The following is a 17,512-nucleotide window of genomic DNA, read 5'->3' on the forward strand; positions in this document are numbered from 1 at the left end:
GGTCGGTTGATCAGACCTCAATGCAAACTATCAGTGTCGCCCAGGTAGGCCGGTTTTCAGAAGTGTATTTTAGTTACATTTGACTATTCCGATCTCAAAATCGGTCCGGTATTCGGAATAGGGAGGGATCAGTTTTGGCAGAATAATAAAATGATCTGACGTGGTTCTTTATGTATTATAGCTGTGTTCCGCGAGTGTGGAGGAGCCAGGTGTGCACACAACATGGTGACCTATCCTCAGTGTCGTCATCAGGTGCTCGACATCATAAAACAACTGGTGCTGTCCCCTGGTGGTGACGATGATATGGGCACACTACTCTGTCTGATGCACACGGCACCTGTCCTGGCCCTGGAACTCAAAACACATATCCTAAAGGTAACCAATGTTTTCATGTAATTTATCTGAAACTGTCCTATTAGTTTGAACCTGTCTAAGTTTAGACTTTGACATTAACAAATGACATTGCTAAAAGATATGAAGTTTTTGGTTGACAGAGTTAAATTTAAGTCTGAGATAGTTTTATGATCCAAGAGTCACTTTGTCCTCAGAAAGAGCCTGAAATAAATTATATGAATACTTTAAATGTTATGGAGAGAAAAAAACTTTCTTTTTCATTAAAGTGTATTCTTTCTTGCAAAAGTAAGATGTTCATAACTCTGTGAAGTGAGTGTCTTTATCCTGCTATACACTATTTTGTGGGGGAAAAAATGACTACATGTAATTTATATTTGTTATTTTCAGTCCCTGCTACATGTGTTGAGGGAAAGTCACCGGACCAGGACCGTGTTTAGGAAGGTGGGAGGTTTTGTGTATGTTATGTCCGTGTTGGTGTCTATGGAAGGATGCCTGGCAGATCCACCTAAAATGCCATGGGGTACAGGTTTGTAACTTAAACAAACTTATTTTCTATCATGCTAAAAAGAGAAGGTTTGAAAAGTTGTCATATTATAGACCCTATGGATGCATTTGTGGTCCCTTTCCCTAAAGAAAATTTGCAGTATTTTCCTAATTTCATATGAATATTTTCCCACATAGAAAAAGCCCTTAAATATCTACATATTTCAAGTAGTTTGTATTCTAATTGAAAATCACTGCATAAAAAGACTTATCAAAATGAGATGGATCAGTTTAAGAATAAAGGTTTTTTATTATGTTGAAAGAAACACATTAACTTTGTATAGCCTTACAGATGAAGCCTATTTTGATGTGATGCCACTTGTAACAAGTAGGCTTATTAATCATTACTTGAAATTGTTTGTATGTCTCTGCCATGAAATTGGGGAAGGAGCATGGGCATTCCCACCTTTGTCTTACAGTCTTTCTGGTTTCTTTCCTTTTCATCATTTATATACATAGTAAAAAAAATCTTAACTCTTTTCATTTTGCTGACATTCTTTTCTGCCCTAAAACACCTGTCTAACGTCAGCCCTTCTGTCCACAGTTTCTCGACAGGAAGTTCTGGGCATGTTGCGGACAGTCTTCAGCACTCTTACAGTAGCCATGAGATATGAACCTGCTAATGCTAAATTCTTTGATACAGAGGTAAAATAGCACTTCTGTTAAGAACCAGTGATCAATTGTATGCTTTTACTAATAAAATGACATTGTGTTTTGCTTCAAGCTTCTCCTGAAATATGAATTTTTCATATCTTTGAAAAAAAATTGATGCAAATTATGCAAAACTTTTCTCTTTCAATGCAAAGGTTAAATTATCTTAATAACTTTGTTAAAGAAGAAAACAATACATGTTGTATTTCAATGAAATTTCTTGGTTTATTCTCTGTTCTTGAATGATATGTTGTCTGTTGGTTAGGTGCGTTACGACAGTCTCACAGAAGCAGTACGCTTACTTGGATGTTTTTCTGGGACCATTGATATACAACGATCCATGGACTTTATCATAGAAGATGAAGACAAAATTACAGCAGTGTTTGAGGAATTCTTTGTTCATACCAAGGAAAACAAGTAAGGACATTACTTTTCATTTTCAGCAAGAAATATTTTCTTTCAACTTCCTGATCCATAGTTAATCCTAATTCCCTGTAATACAGTTTTCAGAAATTGAAATTTTTTCTTAAGAAAATATATGCAAAAAGAAATATTAAAAATTATTATGTTCATATGTGATATTAGTGTAAGCACTTAAATAGATTTTAAGTGAATTGGATTCAAGTCAAAACTGATTTTCATGTTTAATTTGATTATTTTTAAATATGATATTAGGAGATACAGTCATTAAATTGAAACATTTTCACCTTTTACCTTCAGATTAGACACAGAAGTTCCCATCACACTGTTGTCAGCTTGTATCATGCTGAAGTATCTCTACAACATGGCACTCGACATATTTGATAAGTATGTATAAATTCATTAAGAATCTTATAACATTATTAGTGTAGGCGTTATTTGCTGAATATGAGAAAAGCTATATCACATGACATTAGTTCACAAATAATATCTGATAATTGAAAAAACACTAAATTAAACGTTATGAAATTATTTGAGAACATCAATGTTAAGTTTGACATTTGGAAATTTGGAATTTAAAAACAATCCTGTACAAGCGATATTATAATTGTTGTATTTGTGTATTACAGACCTGGGATAGGAGGAAGCCAGGGCCAGAATACAGATTCTCCTGCATTGAAACGTTACACCATGCTACAGACGTCACGAGACGACGGTGTAGAGACCTCACCCAAACCCAAAAGAGCCTCCACAGGGAGTATTAACATCTCTCCCACCACCAACCAGGACCAAGTGATTGTCCACCCGGGGGCTGTACTGTCAATCTTCCATCTCCTCCCGGCTATAGAGCATGAGACAAGCTCGAGGGTAAGTGTGTTCAATAAGAATAACTAAACATGTGTTTGTAAAGTTTTCAGTGGTCAAAAGTAGATTTTGTAAAAGATATCGGTTAAGTACTGCAAGTTAAGCCTTCCAACAGATATGTTAAGTATTACAATATCAAAATGATAAGGTTTTTGTTGTGAACTATTAGATACAAGTAAAAGATCACACATGGGCACTTTTGGAGTTAAAAGTTTTTATGTCCCTGCTGTGTTATAGGAGAGGGAGCATAAATAGAGTTACCCATCTGTCTCATCCTGTCTCACTTTGATGCATGTAGGTTAGGGCATGTATGCTTTAAGTTAAGAGTAATTTTTTAACTTCATTAACTACTCTTTTAATTCATGTGATGATTGATATAAAAATTTGTGAAAATATGAGAAAAAATTTACTTGTGTTTTACAGCTGACATTGTCGTTGAAGCTGTACACAGCTAAGCTGTTAAGAGCCTTGTTGCATACGGAGAGAAACCAACAGATTATGTGTGAGAACAGTTTCCCTCACGAACTACTAAGTCATGGCTATGTGGCCCTAGCAGACGAACTTCACCCCCTACACTCCATACTGAGGGCAATGTTTGAAAGGCTGGCCGCACAGTCACTAACACCTAGAGATCTCAGGTACAGATGTTTTCATAACTTATTACTTGAACACTCGGTAAAATTGCTTGATTCAATATAATGAAATTGCTTGATTCAAAATAATCATTTTGTTCTGTTACCCAAAATGTAAATAGCATATAACTTTTTTAGCAAATTTTCATAGCTCCATTGACTTTTGAGGAAAAAATGCTCATCTGTATACGACTGATTGTAAAAGAGAATGACCATAGGTTGGTAGCTTTTCTCCAAGTACTCCTGATTTCCTTCATCATCTAACATACCATGTCCTAAAATGGCTCTGGCTGCTATATATTATAAAAGAAAATGAAAATAATCCAAATGCCATATTCATTGCTGTATAATTTTCAGTTTAAAAAGATTGCATTATCTTTATTCAAAAAATAATTCTTTATGTTTTCAGAGATTTTTCACGGTTAGGATCCCCTTTGAATTGTCAACCAGTTGACGAAATGTTTGATGGGCCAACCCAAAAGACTTCAAACCACAACTGGCCCCTGAGTCGTGCTCCTAGTATAGAGGAACGCCGGACACCTGTGGAGATCGTCAAACATCTCCAAACTGCAGGAGGTGTAGTACCACTCACACGGGTCAAGTGTCTGGTCTCAATGACCACTCCAAAAGACGCTAGAATGCATGGACTGGCCGTTACTCCGGCCTTTGTGGAATTTGACATGAGTGCTGAGGGGTTTGGGTGTCTGTACCTGCCCAGTATTGCCCCCCAGGGTCCCCCCACTCCCTCTGTAGTGTCGGGTGTGGTCGGGGGGTCGGACCCTATTGTGATCGGGGGAGTAGGGACGGGTGAGAGAGTATTTCCGCCTCAGTCAGGCATGACTTTCTCTACATGGTTCTGTGTGGACAAATTCTCAAGTACCAGTGATCCACATCCGGTACGTCTGCTGACCATCGTACGGAATCTCCAAGGGAGGGACGAGAATCTCATTTGTCTAAGTGTCATGTTAACATCAAGGGAACGCTCTCTCATTGTATCAACACAGGAATCAACATTGCCAAACACAGGTAAATTCAAATTCACTGACTCAGAAAAATAAAGACTGAGGTTAAAAATCACTTTAACTGAACTTTTCAGTATGTTTTAGATTCAATGACTCGGATAAATACAGAGGTAAAAAAAAATCAATTTACTTTTCAGAACTTTTCTGTAATTTCTCGATTTTTTCTTTGGAATGTGTCATATATTTTGTTTGTTTTGTAAATCAATTGGAGAACATTTGAAGGTTGACTTTGTGGAGAAATAATGAAGTAGAGAGGATGTGTTCAATTTCTTTTTTTGGATACAAATATATCTACAATCAGTAACCATGGTGTGATACTGGTTTTATTTCATCTCAAAAATAATTTATTTTGGTTTTGAATGGTATAGTTAAATTTCGCTGTGATAGAAGTAGAAACAACTGCAAACACAAAGCCGTTCACTTCAGATACTCCATGATAATTATCTGTTATGATTTCAGTGACTGGAGTGGAGAATGAGCCGGAGCCTGTATTAAATGACAACACAGTTCGGTTTTGGTACCCAGAGCTGACACAGGAAGGACAGTGGCACCACCTGGTGTTGATATTCCACAGAGCCGGCATCATGAAAAATAGCAGTGTCAGTCTGTTTGTTGATGGGGACCATGTCAACACACAAAAGGTAAATAAAAGAATATTTTCCCAACAAGACATACCAGTACCTTTGATAAAGAAATTTTGAGCATAATATTAACAACAATTAATTAGTCATGCTTTTCATAAGAATAATGTACATCATAAAGTGATGTAGATATTTTAAATGTAAATGGATAAATAACCTTAATAGATCACTTGTAACAGCAAATGTTTCTCTCCATAGAATGTAATTGAATTGATCAGTATTTTAAAATGTTTTTGAAGTCAATTTGGCGGTGTTGATAATACATCAGAAGCAGGTTTAATGTTGATTACAGAAATAACTTATGAGAGATAAATTAAAAATTCTTTACAAGTCCTATTTTAACACTTTCCATTAACAGCTACACTACATCTCTCCCAACCTTGGAGGAGGTGGCACTGCTAGTCCTACAGCCTTCACCTCTGTGTTTGCCTACATTGGAAGTCCGCCCCAGTTACGTAGGAACTCACGTCTGACCTGGAGACAGGGGCCGTGTCACCTACTAGAGGACATCGTCACTCATGCTGTCGTCGCTAACATCTATAACCTGGGACCTACCTATCTGGGCAGCTTCCAGTCACCAGTCCTAGGTACGGTGATATCTGTTGTAATTAGCAGGGTCTTTTATTGATTGACTGTTCCCTTTGACAATAAAAAGGTTGGCAATCCATCCGCCAAATCCTATCCTTAGAAAGATTTTCCTGGAAACCAGAAAGTCAATATTATCATGCAATATGAAGCTCCAATATTCTTTGATAGGGATTTTGAGATAAACGTGTAAAAAAAAAACAAGAAAAAAAAATCTCAATATTAATATCCTATTAATGTCACTATTAGAACAGAACATGTGTCTCACTTTGTTATGTTCTGTTTACTACCTTACTACTGTAAATCAACTTTCTTTAGCATGTCATTCATGTTTGCGAATTTCTCGATATGAAGTTATTTTGCAAAAGTACATCTTCACGAGTATATATCAACCAAGCTTATATTAAATGATATTTTCAATTAAAATATCTTCGAGAACATATTTTGAAATGGAACTCGCAAATTTAGTCAATCCTATGTTTCAGCTTCAGTTTTATGACTTTGTTGTCACTAGTCTGACCATTGTTACTTACTGCCGTTTACATGTCATTGATTTTTCTTGCAGAGGACAGTGATACAGTTGTCGCCCTGATTGCAGAGGAGAAAGTGGTGTTTGGTGTCCATGCACACGCTGTCCTACAAATGACCGTTGCCAAAATCAGAAAAGTCTATAATAAAGTGGACAGCAAGTCTATTGCCAAACAGCTTGCTATGTCCACCCACGACAACGCCACACCAATACGTCTTCTCCACAACTCTGCCGCTCACCTTAGTGGACTGGCCCGCAGTCTGGGCGCCATCCTCATAGGTTATCTAGGTAAGGCCAGTTCTCAAATGGAAATAATTTGTTTATTATACTGGTAGTCTAGGAACCATATATGACTTATGTGCCCTCTTTATATCTTAACAAAGTTAAACCATGTATTTATGTTTTGAACTATTGATTTCATAAATCGGGAATGGTATTGTTGTGAATATGCTCAATGTGCATATAGTGCCGATATAGGCAGTCGTATTTTACGGTCATACGCGAGTAGGGGTTTGTATGATACGTCCCAATACTAGCTTGACTAGGTGTAAACTACGCTGATAATGGTCAAGGACTTTAGCACATCACCTTTGGGCGAGTTGACTTAAGAGAGGTGAAACCCAACTTCTTGGAACCCCAACTCGCCCAGTGTCCTCCCAACAGTATTATAAGGGTGAAAAAGAATATTGTAGCATTGGGTCATTATTGTTTGGTGGGAGGAGTGTTAGATTTCATGTACAATGAAGGCCCTACCTGGCTCCTTGACTAGGTATTTGTATTGGCATAAATGGTTTGAGGAATACAATGTTTAACTATCAATAAACAGTTTTAATCAAGAAGTTTTGAAGAGTTTAAAATTTACATATAAGCTTTTAAGGTTATAGGTAAAAGTAAGATGCTATTCAATGATTCAGGGCCTAGTTTCATGAACATTCCTTAACTTTAAGGAATTTCTTAACTTAAAACTCTCCATAGGAAAGCATTACAGAAGTTTAAGAAAACCCTTAAGGAGTGTTTCCTTAATGTTTTCCTATCAAGAATTTTAAATTAAGGGAATCTTTGATTTAAAGGAATGTTCATGAAACTGGGCCCTGGTATTACAAACTGTGTGGCTATTTCAAAGAATTATGATAAATTATATGTACCAGGTTTCCTAATGACATTGTTTTATTTTATAGGAGTCAGGACCTTCTGTCCAAAACCTGTAGCCAAAATGTTAGAGAATGTAGGAGGCGCCTCTGCACTTCTAGGACTGTTGGCTATGGCTACGGATGTGGAGGGACTTTACGCAGCTGTCAAAGCCCTTGTCTGTGTTGTCAAGAGCAACAAGACCGTCCTCAAGGACATGGAACGGATACAGGGCTATCAGGTTTGTAGAGAAGGGAGAAAAATTATTATAGAAGTATTGTTAAGTACTACATCTAGGATATCTGCCTGACTGAATGATGTTAAACTTCTCTGCCATCTTGAAAATCTGCTCACTACTCTGACAATTTGAAATTTAACAAGTGTACCAGATACTATAAGTTCAGTCATTACATAGACTTACCTTCTCAGTATAAATACTGGGTTAATTTTATATTATACTAGCCATTTTATCTACAGAAATGGATATATACTTTCTGTTATTACAATACTTCCTGTTATAGACCCTGGCCATGCTTTACAAGAAGAAGCAGCATCTGTTGAACAGTCACATCCTACACCTGACCTTTTCCCTCATCGGAACGGTAGACAGCGGCAAGGAGAGCTCGGTTATACCTAACAGGAAAGCTTTTGAGGATCTTCTTTGTGATCTTGAGGTAACATTCTCTGACCGTTTGTTTTTAATTCCATTCAAGAAAAATAAGGTGACCATTTAAAAAGACATTTGCTATTTAAATTGAAAAAAAAAAACCTGTTTCCTTAACCATTAATAATCCTAACACTAATATTACCAGTCCAAACTGTTCACAGTGAAAATTGATTAGTGAGGCTACCAAATTTTGTCTTCTTAGTCAATAATCAAATATGTTCTCTGACATTTCTGTCTTTATTTTGAGTTTTTCTGACTTGCTGATCTATTGTGTTCATTGAGATTTATACTCATCTTCATTTTACAGGTATGGCACGAGGCCCCATACGATCTCCAGCGGTCACTGTATGAACATTTCTACGAGTTGTTAACAGAATCAAGGTAATTTATTCACTTCTATTCCCAAACGAATTGCTGCAGCATCAATTCATCTTCTTTATTTACAGCTAATGCATGTTACACAGCTATTTTCTTTTCGTTTTTAAAAGCTAGCTTGATCTTCATCTTTGAACCAGTTGAATGATGCTATCTTGAAATCCCCAGAATATATACGACTGTATTTTGCTTTGTATATTTTTTGTTGGCATGATTTTTATTAATGTTATATTTGCAAAGTATATTTACACTGTGTGGTAGATAAATACCCACGATCTACTCAAAATTGTTGCACATGAGCGGAACAGCTTAATTTCAAGCAATTTATAGTTCCTTTCTCCCCCTCAAAATATTTGAAAAAATAGTTTCAAAATGTGGAGGAGAATTCTGAATTATTAGAATTGAAGGGAAAAAATTAAAATGGAAAAAGAAGTTTCCTATAGAGTAGGACATCAAAACTTATAGATAAATAATAGAGAAAGTTTATAAAGTTTATAATTAAGGTCAGTAAATGGAACTGTTTTCATTTTTAGCCGTTCCATACAGCTGAAGAGGTGGGTAGTAGTTGAGTGTTCTGTGTAGTGTTGAGGTTCTTGTTCAACTTGACCTATCTTATCTGTTGTATGGAAATTAAAGTAATTATCTAAAGGTCTCAGAATCTAATGAAATCACTGTTAACAAAAAGGAAAGGATATTATTTCTCAAATCTAGGTTGGATTAAAGAGGAAGAAGAAAAAACATGAAATCATATGGATCGAAGACTCAGTTATGATTTTTATGCTATAATGCAGAATTTTGTTGCATTTTTTTGGAAAACAACATCATACTATAACAAGGATCATGATTGCTTGATAATGAATACATGAACTGCAGCAGATAAGATAGGTTTACAGTGAAATTTTGTCAGATATGTGAAAGTCATGTAGATCACATCTATATTTTGGTTGATACTATGAATTTCAAAATGAAAATGAAAGAAAGATAACGTAATCATTAAGATGAAAATACATTGTAGTTATGTTACTGGGAGTTTTCCCTTTTAACATATTTGTTTGCAGTGTAAATATAGCCCATTTCTGGTCTTGTGGTAGTAATATTTCTACCTATTATGAAATAGATCAATCAATTTGGGATGTGAAATATAAAGCAGTTAAATAACCAGTACCATATGTTCACTGGGTCTTTCTATTAGCTATTCTAGATTCCAAGCTTATTAACTTTATCAAAGTGGTAGTTATATCAACATCAGTTCACTTTCTTTATTTCCTAGACAAATAAACTCACTCATAGCTACACATTCTTTTTCTTCATTTAGAATTTCCGCACTTTTCACTCCACATCTTTAAATTTAATCCTTACCTCAATTTATAGAGCTAGGCTAAAATTGTGTATTAAAATGTAAAATGTTAGAAAATTATTCCAATTCCATGTTTCTTTGCAAAAAAGTATGATGTTCTTACATATTGATTGTATCTTTGATTTGTAATGGTGACCTTGACCTTTGAGCCCTGAACCATGAACTATATTTAGCTTTTTGTGTTGTTTAATCACGATCTGACTATATATAAATTGATTTTTTGTAAAATTAAGCAGTGTGCAAACATAAATTGAATACCTTACCTTCTTAAGTTTTAATCTAAAGACATTACTCTGTACATAAATATGATCTAATTACAGTATAGAATATGTCAGTCCCTCTGCTATGTAGGGGAAGGAGAGGGAGGGGGGAAATGTGGTAAAATACTCAATGTAACCATAAGATGTGGGTGGTAATTTAGAAAAGAAAAATCAGTGTCCCTGCAACTGTGGGTTGCAAGTTTGAAACCACATCTGGCTGTTGGCGGGTCCTGATTAACTGTTTGTGGCTTTCCTCCACCTCCTAGACCTGACACATCTGGCTGTCTATAGAACATAAAACCAAAAAGATCAAACCAAACCCAGGTTGGTAGCTATGTAGCATGTCCCCAAACGACCTTAGCCAGTAAAGAAGCTTACCCCATATGTTGTTTGCTACGTAGCTTGTCCCCAATTGACCGTAGTGGTTCTGGAAAGCTTACCCTGGTGCATGTCCGTACTGATTTATAATGCCTCTATTTCTTAGGTGGGCGACATACAGGTAAGCTTGTGTTCATACCTGGGTGTTGTGCATGGCTAGACATGGTCTGTTGCTGCAGCTGCTTGTTTTTGCTGTTTACGCTGATACGATAATATCAACTACAATTGATAAAAATATGTTTTAGCTTCAAAGTTTTGATTTGTTCCAAGCTGATGATTCACTTCATGCTGTTTGAACACAAGCAGAGTTTAGATATGAAGGTTTCACAGATTTTATTTCAGGTCTTTTATTAGCGTAGATGAAATATCTACATGCTCACATAGTTGGTGAAGAATAAACAGAATTTATTTTTATTTGAGTAATTAATACAGCAATAGAAATATAGCTTTTCTTTGTTTATCTTATGACACTCAACTTTTACTTGTTTAGATTATTCAAAGAATTATTGCCTTCACATTTTCTAGTCACACAGAAAAGACTTTGCTTTTTAGTTCTTTCATTTCTATAGAAAATATATACCAGTTAATACAAATCTGTATGTACCGTACTCTCATTTCTAATTTTGTTTATAATTCATCACTTTGTTAGCAGATACCTAGAATCATTCATCAACACACTCTTAAATATATTCTAGTCTAAACTGAAGTATTGTAGGTATAGCAGATATAGTATAGTTAAAAAGCATGCTGTAGATGAGATGTCTTAAGAAAAGTGATCAAAGTCTTGATTATAAGGATTTCAAGTATTCTGTACTGAGACACTTTATTCTGTACCGAGGCAATTTTTTGTAAAGGTTACATATGATATTTTTTCATATAATTTTATATAGTCATTTGATAGTAGAAGCTAATCTACCTGGTTGGTTATTGTATCAACATTTGTAAGTTATATCCTATTTATAATTAGGTTTTAATTTGTTGCCAGTATTCCGAATTTGCATATTACAGAGGTATCTGCACTTGCGGGTAGGTATACCGTATTGATCATGACTTCATGTGTTTGCAAGCGTAACGTCATACTTTTCGGAGATAACGACGTGAATTGCGCTTAAAAAACAATGACGTAACAATCGATACCTACCCGCAAGGGAGCTAATTCTGTAATATGCAAAGACGGAATAATGAGGGCAGGTGAAGTGTGCTGTTAGGTGTCTTTGGGTAGAATGCTTCAGTGAGATAGCACTCTAAAACTAACAAGAGCTCCACTATCACAATGGGACACACCACACACATACTGACGTCTCCCTAAACATGCACACGCCTATCACATTCATGGGAGGCTGTTGTTAAATTATCTTGGCTGTTGCTAGGACATTCAGTAATAGCAAACCAAAATAAACTAAAATATATGAAATGATATTTGAATAAAATTAATTTAAAATGGTCATTGTGAGATAAACAGCTTTATGTGGTAGCTGGTTATTCTGCTGCATTGGTGAACAGTGGTGCTATTTGTGTGAGTTTGGGATTTTTGTGTGGGACAGTAATATCTAGTAGGCTAGACTTGATGACCAGGATATTTCAAAATGCTTACTTACTTTTTATTCCCCCACCAAATGAGAGCAGATAGTATTACCATTGTTCATCTTGTCCGTTCTGATCAATCATATTTCGTTTTAATTTCTGTGTAGATTTCTATATGCATCAAATTAGATGGATGTTTGAACTTCAATTCTGAGTTTTAAAAAAAAACTAGCCATATCTTCATTCAATTTGACTGATCATTCATGGAAATTGATTGATGTGTCATAGTGTAGGTGTGATGCATCAAAACTTAGCGAAAGTATTGTGATGAAAATATTTGATAACTGCAATAGATACAAATTCCCTGGTAATAAATTCGTTGTTTTGGCAGTGTTAGTATGAAATTGTATCTTATTATTTAAGAGGTTACATGTCCTATGATAGAACTACTAACATAACATTTTCACCCTTTCGTTTGAGGTCTGATGATACACAGATCAGAGGGATGATACATGAATCATTTAGTAAATTTTGCTTACTTTTGTAGTGATCAGGTGAGCAACTTCCAGCTAATGAGAGACATCGGTCTGACATCAAGACTACTCCACATCCTCAAGGACACAAAACTGTCGGAGGCGACGATCGACACCATCACAAATGTTGTATACGTCCTGTTACAGGGCCCGCCAGACCAGCACAGTCTTCTCAGGTATGACTCACTGAATATCTTAAGTTATGAGACTGATTGAAAACAAAAGGCTGCCATTTTGAATTGAAAAAGTCTAATGATAAAAGAATGGAGGAAAGATGGAAAAGACTGAGAAATTCAAAATTGAGAATTGCCACAGTCTGATATACTGTAAACCTTTTTTTGTGGCAATTCAATTTTGAATTTTCCTGGCTAACTCCGTTTCTGCGGTGATTTTATTTCACGATTCAGAGTCCTTTGGTTCTTCTGTACTTATGCTGGACTTCTGATCATTGTATTCCACAGACTCGGTCAATTTATTGTGTCCACACTGCCTCAGATGTCCTCTACTGAGAAGAACATTGTCCTTAATGGAGTCACCCAGTCCAAATCTGCTCCTACCACACAGGGAGATAACTCTACAGGTATAGGCACAGTCACAATTAAGATTTTAAAATAGAGTATTATTTTTCTATAAAATTATATGAGAGAGGCAACAACATGGATAAGAATTTAATATGATTGGGTTTGTTTTAATGACATATATATAATGACAGTGTCAGTATACTCGAGAAAGAAATCAGGATTTAGGTAAATTTGTCATCAAAGTAATTATTAATATGAATTTGAAAACATCAATGACTAGCTAATAAGCACTCGTAACATGTTTGAAACCTTGTTTAAATTGTTATATGTTACTCTTTCTTACCTTAATAAGACGAGGGTTGTTTATGATACTTATATTTCAGGAGGAGCTAGCCCATTTGGGCAAAATATAAAAATTAAGATAAAACAATTACAGTGGAACTTGGTTAAAACGAACTCGAAGGGACCGAAATAAAACTTTGAGTTATCCGAGTGTTCTAATTAAGCGAGTTCTCATGTCTACTGACTATCTCTTTACTTGGTATTTATAGACTAGTTCCATGTTGTAAAACGATCTGAACAAGAGAGATGTCAAAATCGCCGATGGTAGTTGCAAAATTATAACAAGATAACCTAAATATGTACTTTGAAATGCCATTCTAAGGCAGTTTTATGAGAGAGAGAAAATCGGCACTTCGGCGATCTTGTTGTCCAAAAAATTTCATTTTCAGTTATAAGAACATTTTATGTATGAATTTTGTCATTCGGACCCAAAATTTACTTCATATTATCCGAGTTCTTCAAGTTTTCCAAATTTGAATTATCAAAGTTCTTTAAACATAGATAAAGAGGGAATTCGGCCGAGACCGCCGAAGAACTTCGTATTAAGCCGGGTTGTCGAATTATCCGAGTTTGTATCAACCAAGTTCCACTGTATCTGAATGATATATTTCAGGAGGAGATAGTGAGAAGATGTCTGTGTACACAATCAAACTGAGGAACACATGTCTGAATATCATCTTAAGACTTCTACAGGACACGACTTCATCATCTACTCATTCACCGTAAGTATTACTGTGTGTAAAAGTATCAAAAATAACTCATTTCATGATTCCTAATCTCCATCCTGTTTTTAGCACACCATCATCAGATGGTGGGCTATTCAAATCGCCTTTTCGTCCGTGGTCCATCGTCCGCCCGTCCGTCCATCCGTCCGTTAACAATTCTTGTTACCGCTATTTCTCAGAAAGTACCGAAGGGATCTTTTTCCAATTTCACATGTAGGTTCCCCTAGGGCCCTAGTTGTGCATATTGCATTTTGGGACCGATCGGACAACAAAATGGCCGACCGGCGGCCATCTTGGATTTGATAGTTAAAGTTTGTTACCGCTATTTCTCAGAAAGTACTGAAGTGATCTTTCTCAAATTCCATGTGTAGGTTCCACTAGGACCCTAGTTGTGCATATTGCATTTTGGGACCGATCGGTCAACAAAATGGCCGACCCGCGGCCATCTTGGATTTTGATAGTAAAAGTTTGTTACCGCTATTTCTCAGAAAGTACTGAAGGGATCTCTCTCAAATTTCATATGTAGGTTCCCCTAGGAGCCTAGTTGGGCATATTGAATTTTGGGACCGATCGGTCAACAAAATGGCTGACTGGCGGCCATCTTGGATTTTGATTGTTAAAGTTTGTTACCGCTATTTCTCAGAAAGAACTGAAGGGATCTTTATCAAATTTCATATGTAAGTTCCACTAGGATACTAGTTGTGCATATTGCATTTTGGGACCAATCGGTCAACAAGATGGCCGACCGGCGGCCATCTTGGATTTTGATAGTTAAAGTTTGTTACCGCTATTTCTCAGAAAGTACTGAAGGGATCTTTCTCAAATTTCATATGTAGGTTCCCCTAGGACCCTTGTTGTGCATATTGCATTTTGGGACCGATCGGTCAACAAGTTGGCCGCCAGGCAGCCATCTTGGATTTTGATAGTTAAATTTTGTTATTGCTTTTTCTCAAAAAGTACTGGAGGGATCTTTCACAAATTCCATATGTAGGTTCCCCTAGGACCCTATTTGTGCATATTGCATTTTGGGACTGATTAGTGAACAAGATGGCCGCCTGGCAGCCATCTTTGATTTTGATAGTTAGAGTTTGTTACCGCTATTTCTCAGAAAGTACTGAAGGGATCCGTCTCAAATTTCATATGTAGGTTCCCCTAGGGCCCTAGTTTTGCATTCTGATTAGTCAACAAGATGGCCAACCGGCCGCCATCTTGGATTTTGATAGTTATTGCTATTTATCAGAAATTACTGAAGGGATATCTCTCAAATTCCATGCGTAGGTTCCCTTTTGGCCCTAGTTGTGCATGGTACCTTTGGGAATGATCGGTCAACAAGATGGCCAACCGACCGCTATCTTGGATTTCACCGCTGTTTCTCAGAAAATAATGAAGCAATCTGTCTTAAATTTCGTATGTAGTATGTTTGAAAAAGTTTGAAAAGCAGGGAAAAGGTCCCTCTTTCCATTGTCAGACATAGATCATTCTTTGGTGGGCGCCAAGATCCCTCTGGGATCTCTTGTTGTACATAGTTATCTGCCCTTACTGTGAGTTATTGATTGTTACCTCATCGTTTTGTGAGGATGTCATCAGACTACATATGGTTTACGTGCAAAATGGTGCCACAATCGATACCTATCCACAAGGGTAGACAACTCTATAATATCTGGTTTACTTAAAAACATTGCTACAGAAGTAGAATTTTATTGACTCTAGTCGGACAACATTCAAAGTTATTTTACAACAGTTCTTCAGTAACTCATTGTATATCATTGTCGTTTATATCATTGACCTTGAGATGACGGTTTCAAGGGTACATGGTTTTAACAAAATTTCTGACCTAAAGATATGAGTATTCATGTCATATAGCGGAGAAAGATTTAATTTGTACAAGCTGATCTTTTAAGATCTGATAACAGTATACCATTTCTTACAATGTGTAAACTTTCAAATCAAGATACTTTGACATGTTGTAGCGTGTGCGAAGAGATCCAGAAAGTCCTTGGATTTGATTGGCTGCTACTGTTTGTACAAGGCCATGTCCACCCATCGACTGTCATCATGGCCCTGCATATTCTACTGGTCATGTTACAGAATCCATTAGCAGTACAACGGTTCAGGGAAGGCAACCCTGGAGGGGGCTGGCTACGGAACACCGAACCTGTTTTAAAACAACACGTCGGAGTGATGCTAGGTTAGAATGCTAGCTATATTATCACACACTACAAAAAAAGTTGTTGCATTCAGGAGAGTCTGTCCTTTAATTGCCTAAGTTGATGGTTGGCCATGTGGCAAATGAAAACACAAATTATTGATCCCTGAATTCATTTAGGCAAGAAAATGTAAATAGTTGAATAAAAATTAATTCAAATGAATGACAGCAAATTGATTTTAACAGGTGGATTAATGCTTAATAGATTTTATTCAGCTACACTTTTCAAATTTAATACATGTACATGAAATTATAAAACCAGTTAATTTGAAATAGATTTACAGGATTTCTCATGTGTATAATATAGCAAACCTGTTTTTCAATTTCTAATATTTATTTTCTAGGGTTAAACATTGGTACCAACAGTAAGGGAGGTCAGAAGCGAGAGTTAAACAAGGAGATTTGTCGTGTACCAGGCTTCACCGCCTTACAATGGCTGCTCCCCAAACACAGTCACATACCACAAGTCTACTTCCTGTTGATGGCACTGTTACTAGGGCAACATTTCAACAAATTACCTGAAGATTGCCAAGTATGAAGATCAAAATTTACACATTTGAAATTGGAAGGAATAGGTTTTTTAAACACTGGTGAATTTGAGATTACAGAATCAGTATCCATGCAAATCTGTTGTAATTTCTGTAGATTTATAAATGTGCTTTTGATTGAAGTGATATTTTTTGATATTGATTTAGATTATCATCAATATTGTTTTCAAAAAAATGTCCTGGTCCCAGAATCATGAAATAGTCTTTTGCTTAAGTTTTTGCTGAAGCAAATAAAAATTTAACTTTTTGTAACTTCATCTGTGATTGGCTAAGTCTAAACTTAAGACTGTTTTACACTTAAGACCATTTCATGATCTTGGAGCTAGATCATCCATTACTGGGATGTTGAATGAGGTTAAATATATATTTGCAGTTGAATCTGGACGCAGTGTGGACTGTGATATTTGGTGTACCAGCTAGTAAGCCTGTGTCTATAGTAGCCAAGGAGAAACATACAGAGCTGTGTCCTGATGCTGCTCTGGTCATCATGTCTATGATCAGGTCCATGTTAAACATGGTAAGTACTCTAACAGCTTGTAAGTATATGTTCATTCAAGATGATATGATGCTTATCCTGTAACAGGTCAGGTCTGTGTGCAGTGTATAACACAACATGCACAACCAGGGTCATTTCCAACCTATGGAATCCGCAAAGGACACTGTTAATGTACTCTGTAACCAGTGGACACTGTTAATGTACTCTGTAA

At 36.2% G+C, this 17,512-nt stretch overlaps 1 protein-coding gene across 5 annotated transcripts in view; it reads left to right on the forward strand.

Moving 5' to 3' along the window:
• Positions 1–17,512, forward strand: part of LOC138323613 (WD repeat and FYVE domain-containing protein 3-like) — a 59,501-nt gene that overhangs the window by 14,206 nt on the left and 27,783 nt on the right. For 2 of the 5 annotated variants that reach the window (XM_069268331.1, XM_069268336.1), the window contains exons 13-34: positions 182–375; positions 742–880; positions 1,442–1,542; positions 1,814–1,965; positions 2,269–2,355; positions 2,598–2,835; positions 3,256–3,470; positions 3,874–4,490; positions 4,946–5,127; positions 5,486–5,714; positions 6,278–6,529; positions 7,420–7,610; positions 7,891–8,043; positions 8,344–8,417; positions 8,945–8,965; positions 10,513–10,527; positions 12,478–12,639; positions 12,925–13,043; positions 13,940–14,048; positions 16,022–16,239; positions 16,602–16,789; positions 17,179–17,322. In XM_069268331.1, coding sequence (XP_069124432.1) covers positions 182–375; positions 742–880; positions 1,442–1,542; positions 1,814–1,965; positions 2,269–2,355; positions 2,598–2,835; positions 3,256–3,470; positions 3,874–4,490; positions 4,946–5,127; positions 5,486–5,714; positions 6,278–6,529; positions 7,420–7,610; positions 7,891–8,043; positions 8,344–8,417; positions 8,945–8,965; positions 10,513–10,527; positions 12,478–12,639; positions 12,925–13,043; positions 13,940–14,048; positions 16,022–16,239; positions 16,602–16,789; positions 17,179–17,322 — 3,800 coding nt within the window. The remainder of the gene's footprint in view (positions 1–181; positions 376–741; positions 881–1,441; positions 1,543–1,813; positions 1,966–2,268; positions 2,356–2,597; positions 2,836–3,255; positions 3,471–3,873; positions 4,491–4,945; positions 5,128–5,485; positions 5,715–6,277; positions 6,530–7,419; positions 7,611–7,890; positions 8,044–8,343; positions 8,418–8,944; positions 8,966–10,512; positions 10,528–12,477; positions 12,640–12,924; positions 13,044–13,939; positions 14,049–16,021; positions 16,240–16,601; positions 16,790–17,178; positions 17,323–17,512) is intronic. The other 3 variants (XM_069268332.1, XM_069268334.1, XM_069268335.1) reach the window with 3 other exon arrangements.

The sequence above is a fragment of the Argopecten irradians genome, chromosome 5 (assembly GCF_041381155.1).
Source record: "Argopecten irradians isolate NY chromosome 5, Ai_NY, whole genome shotgun sequence".
In the NCBI taxonomy this organism is placed as follows: domain Eukaryota; kingdom Metazoa; phylum Mollusca; class Bivalvia; order Pectinida; family Pectinidae; genus Argopecten; species Argopecten irradians.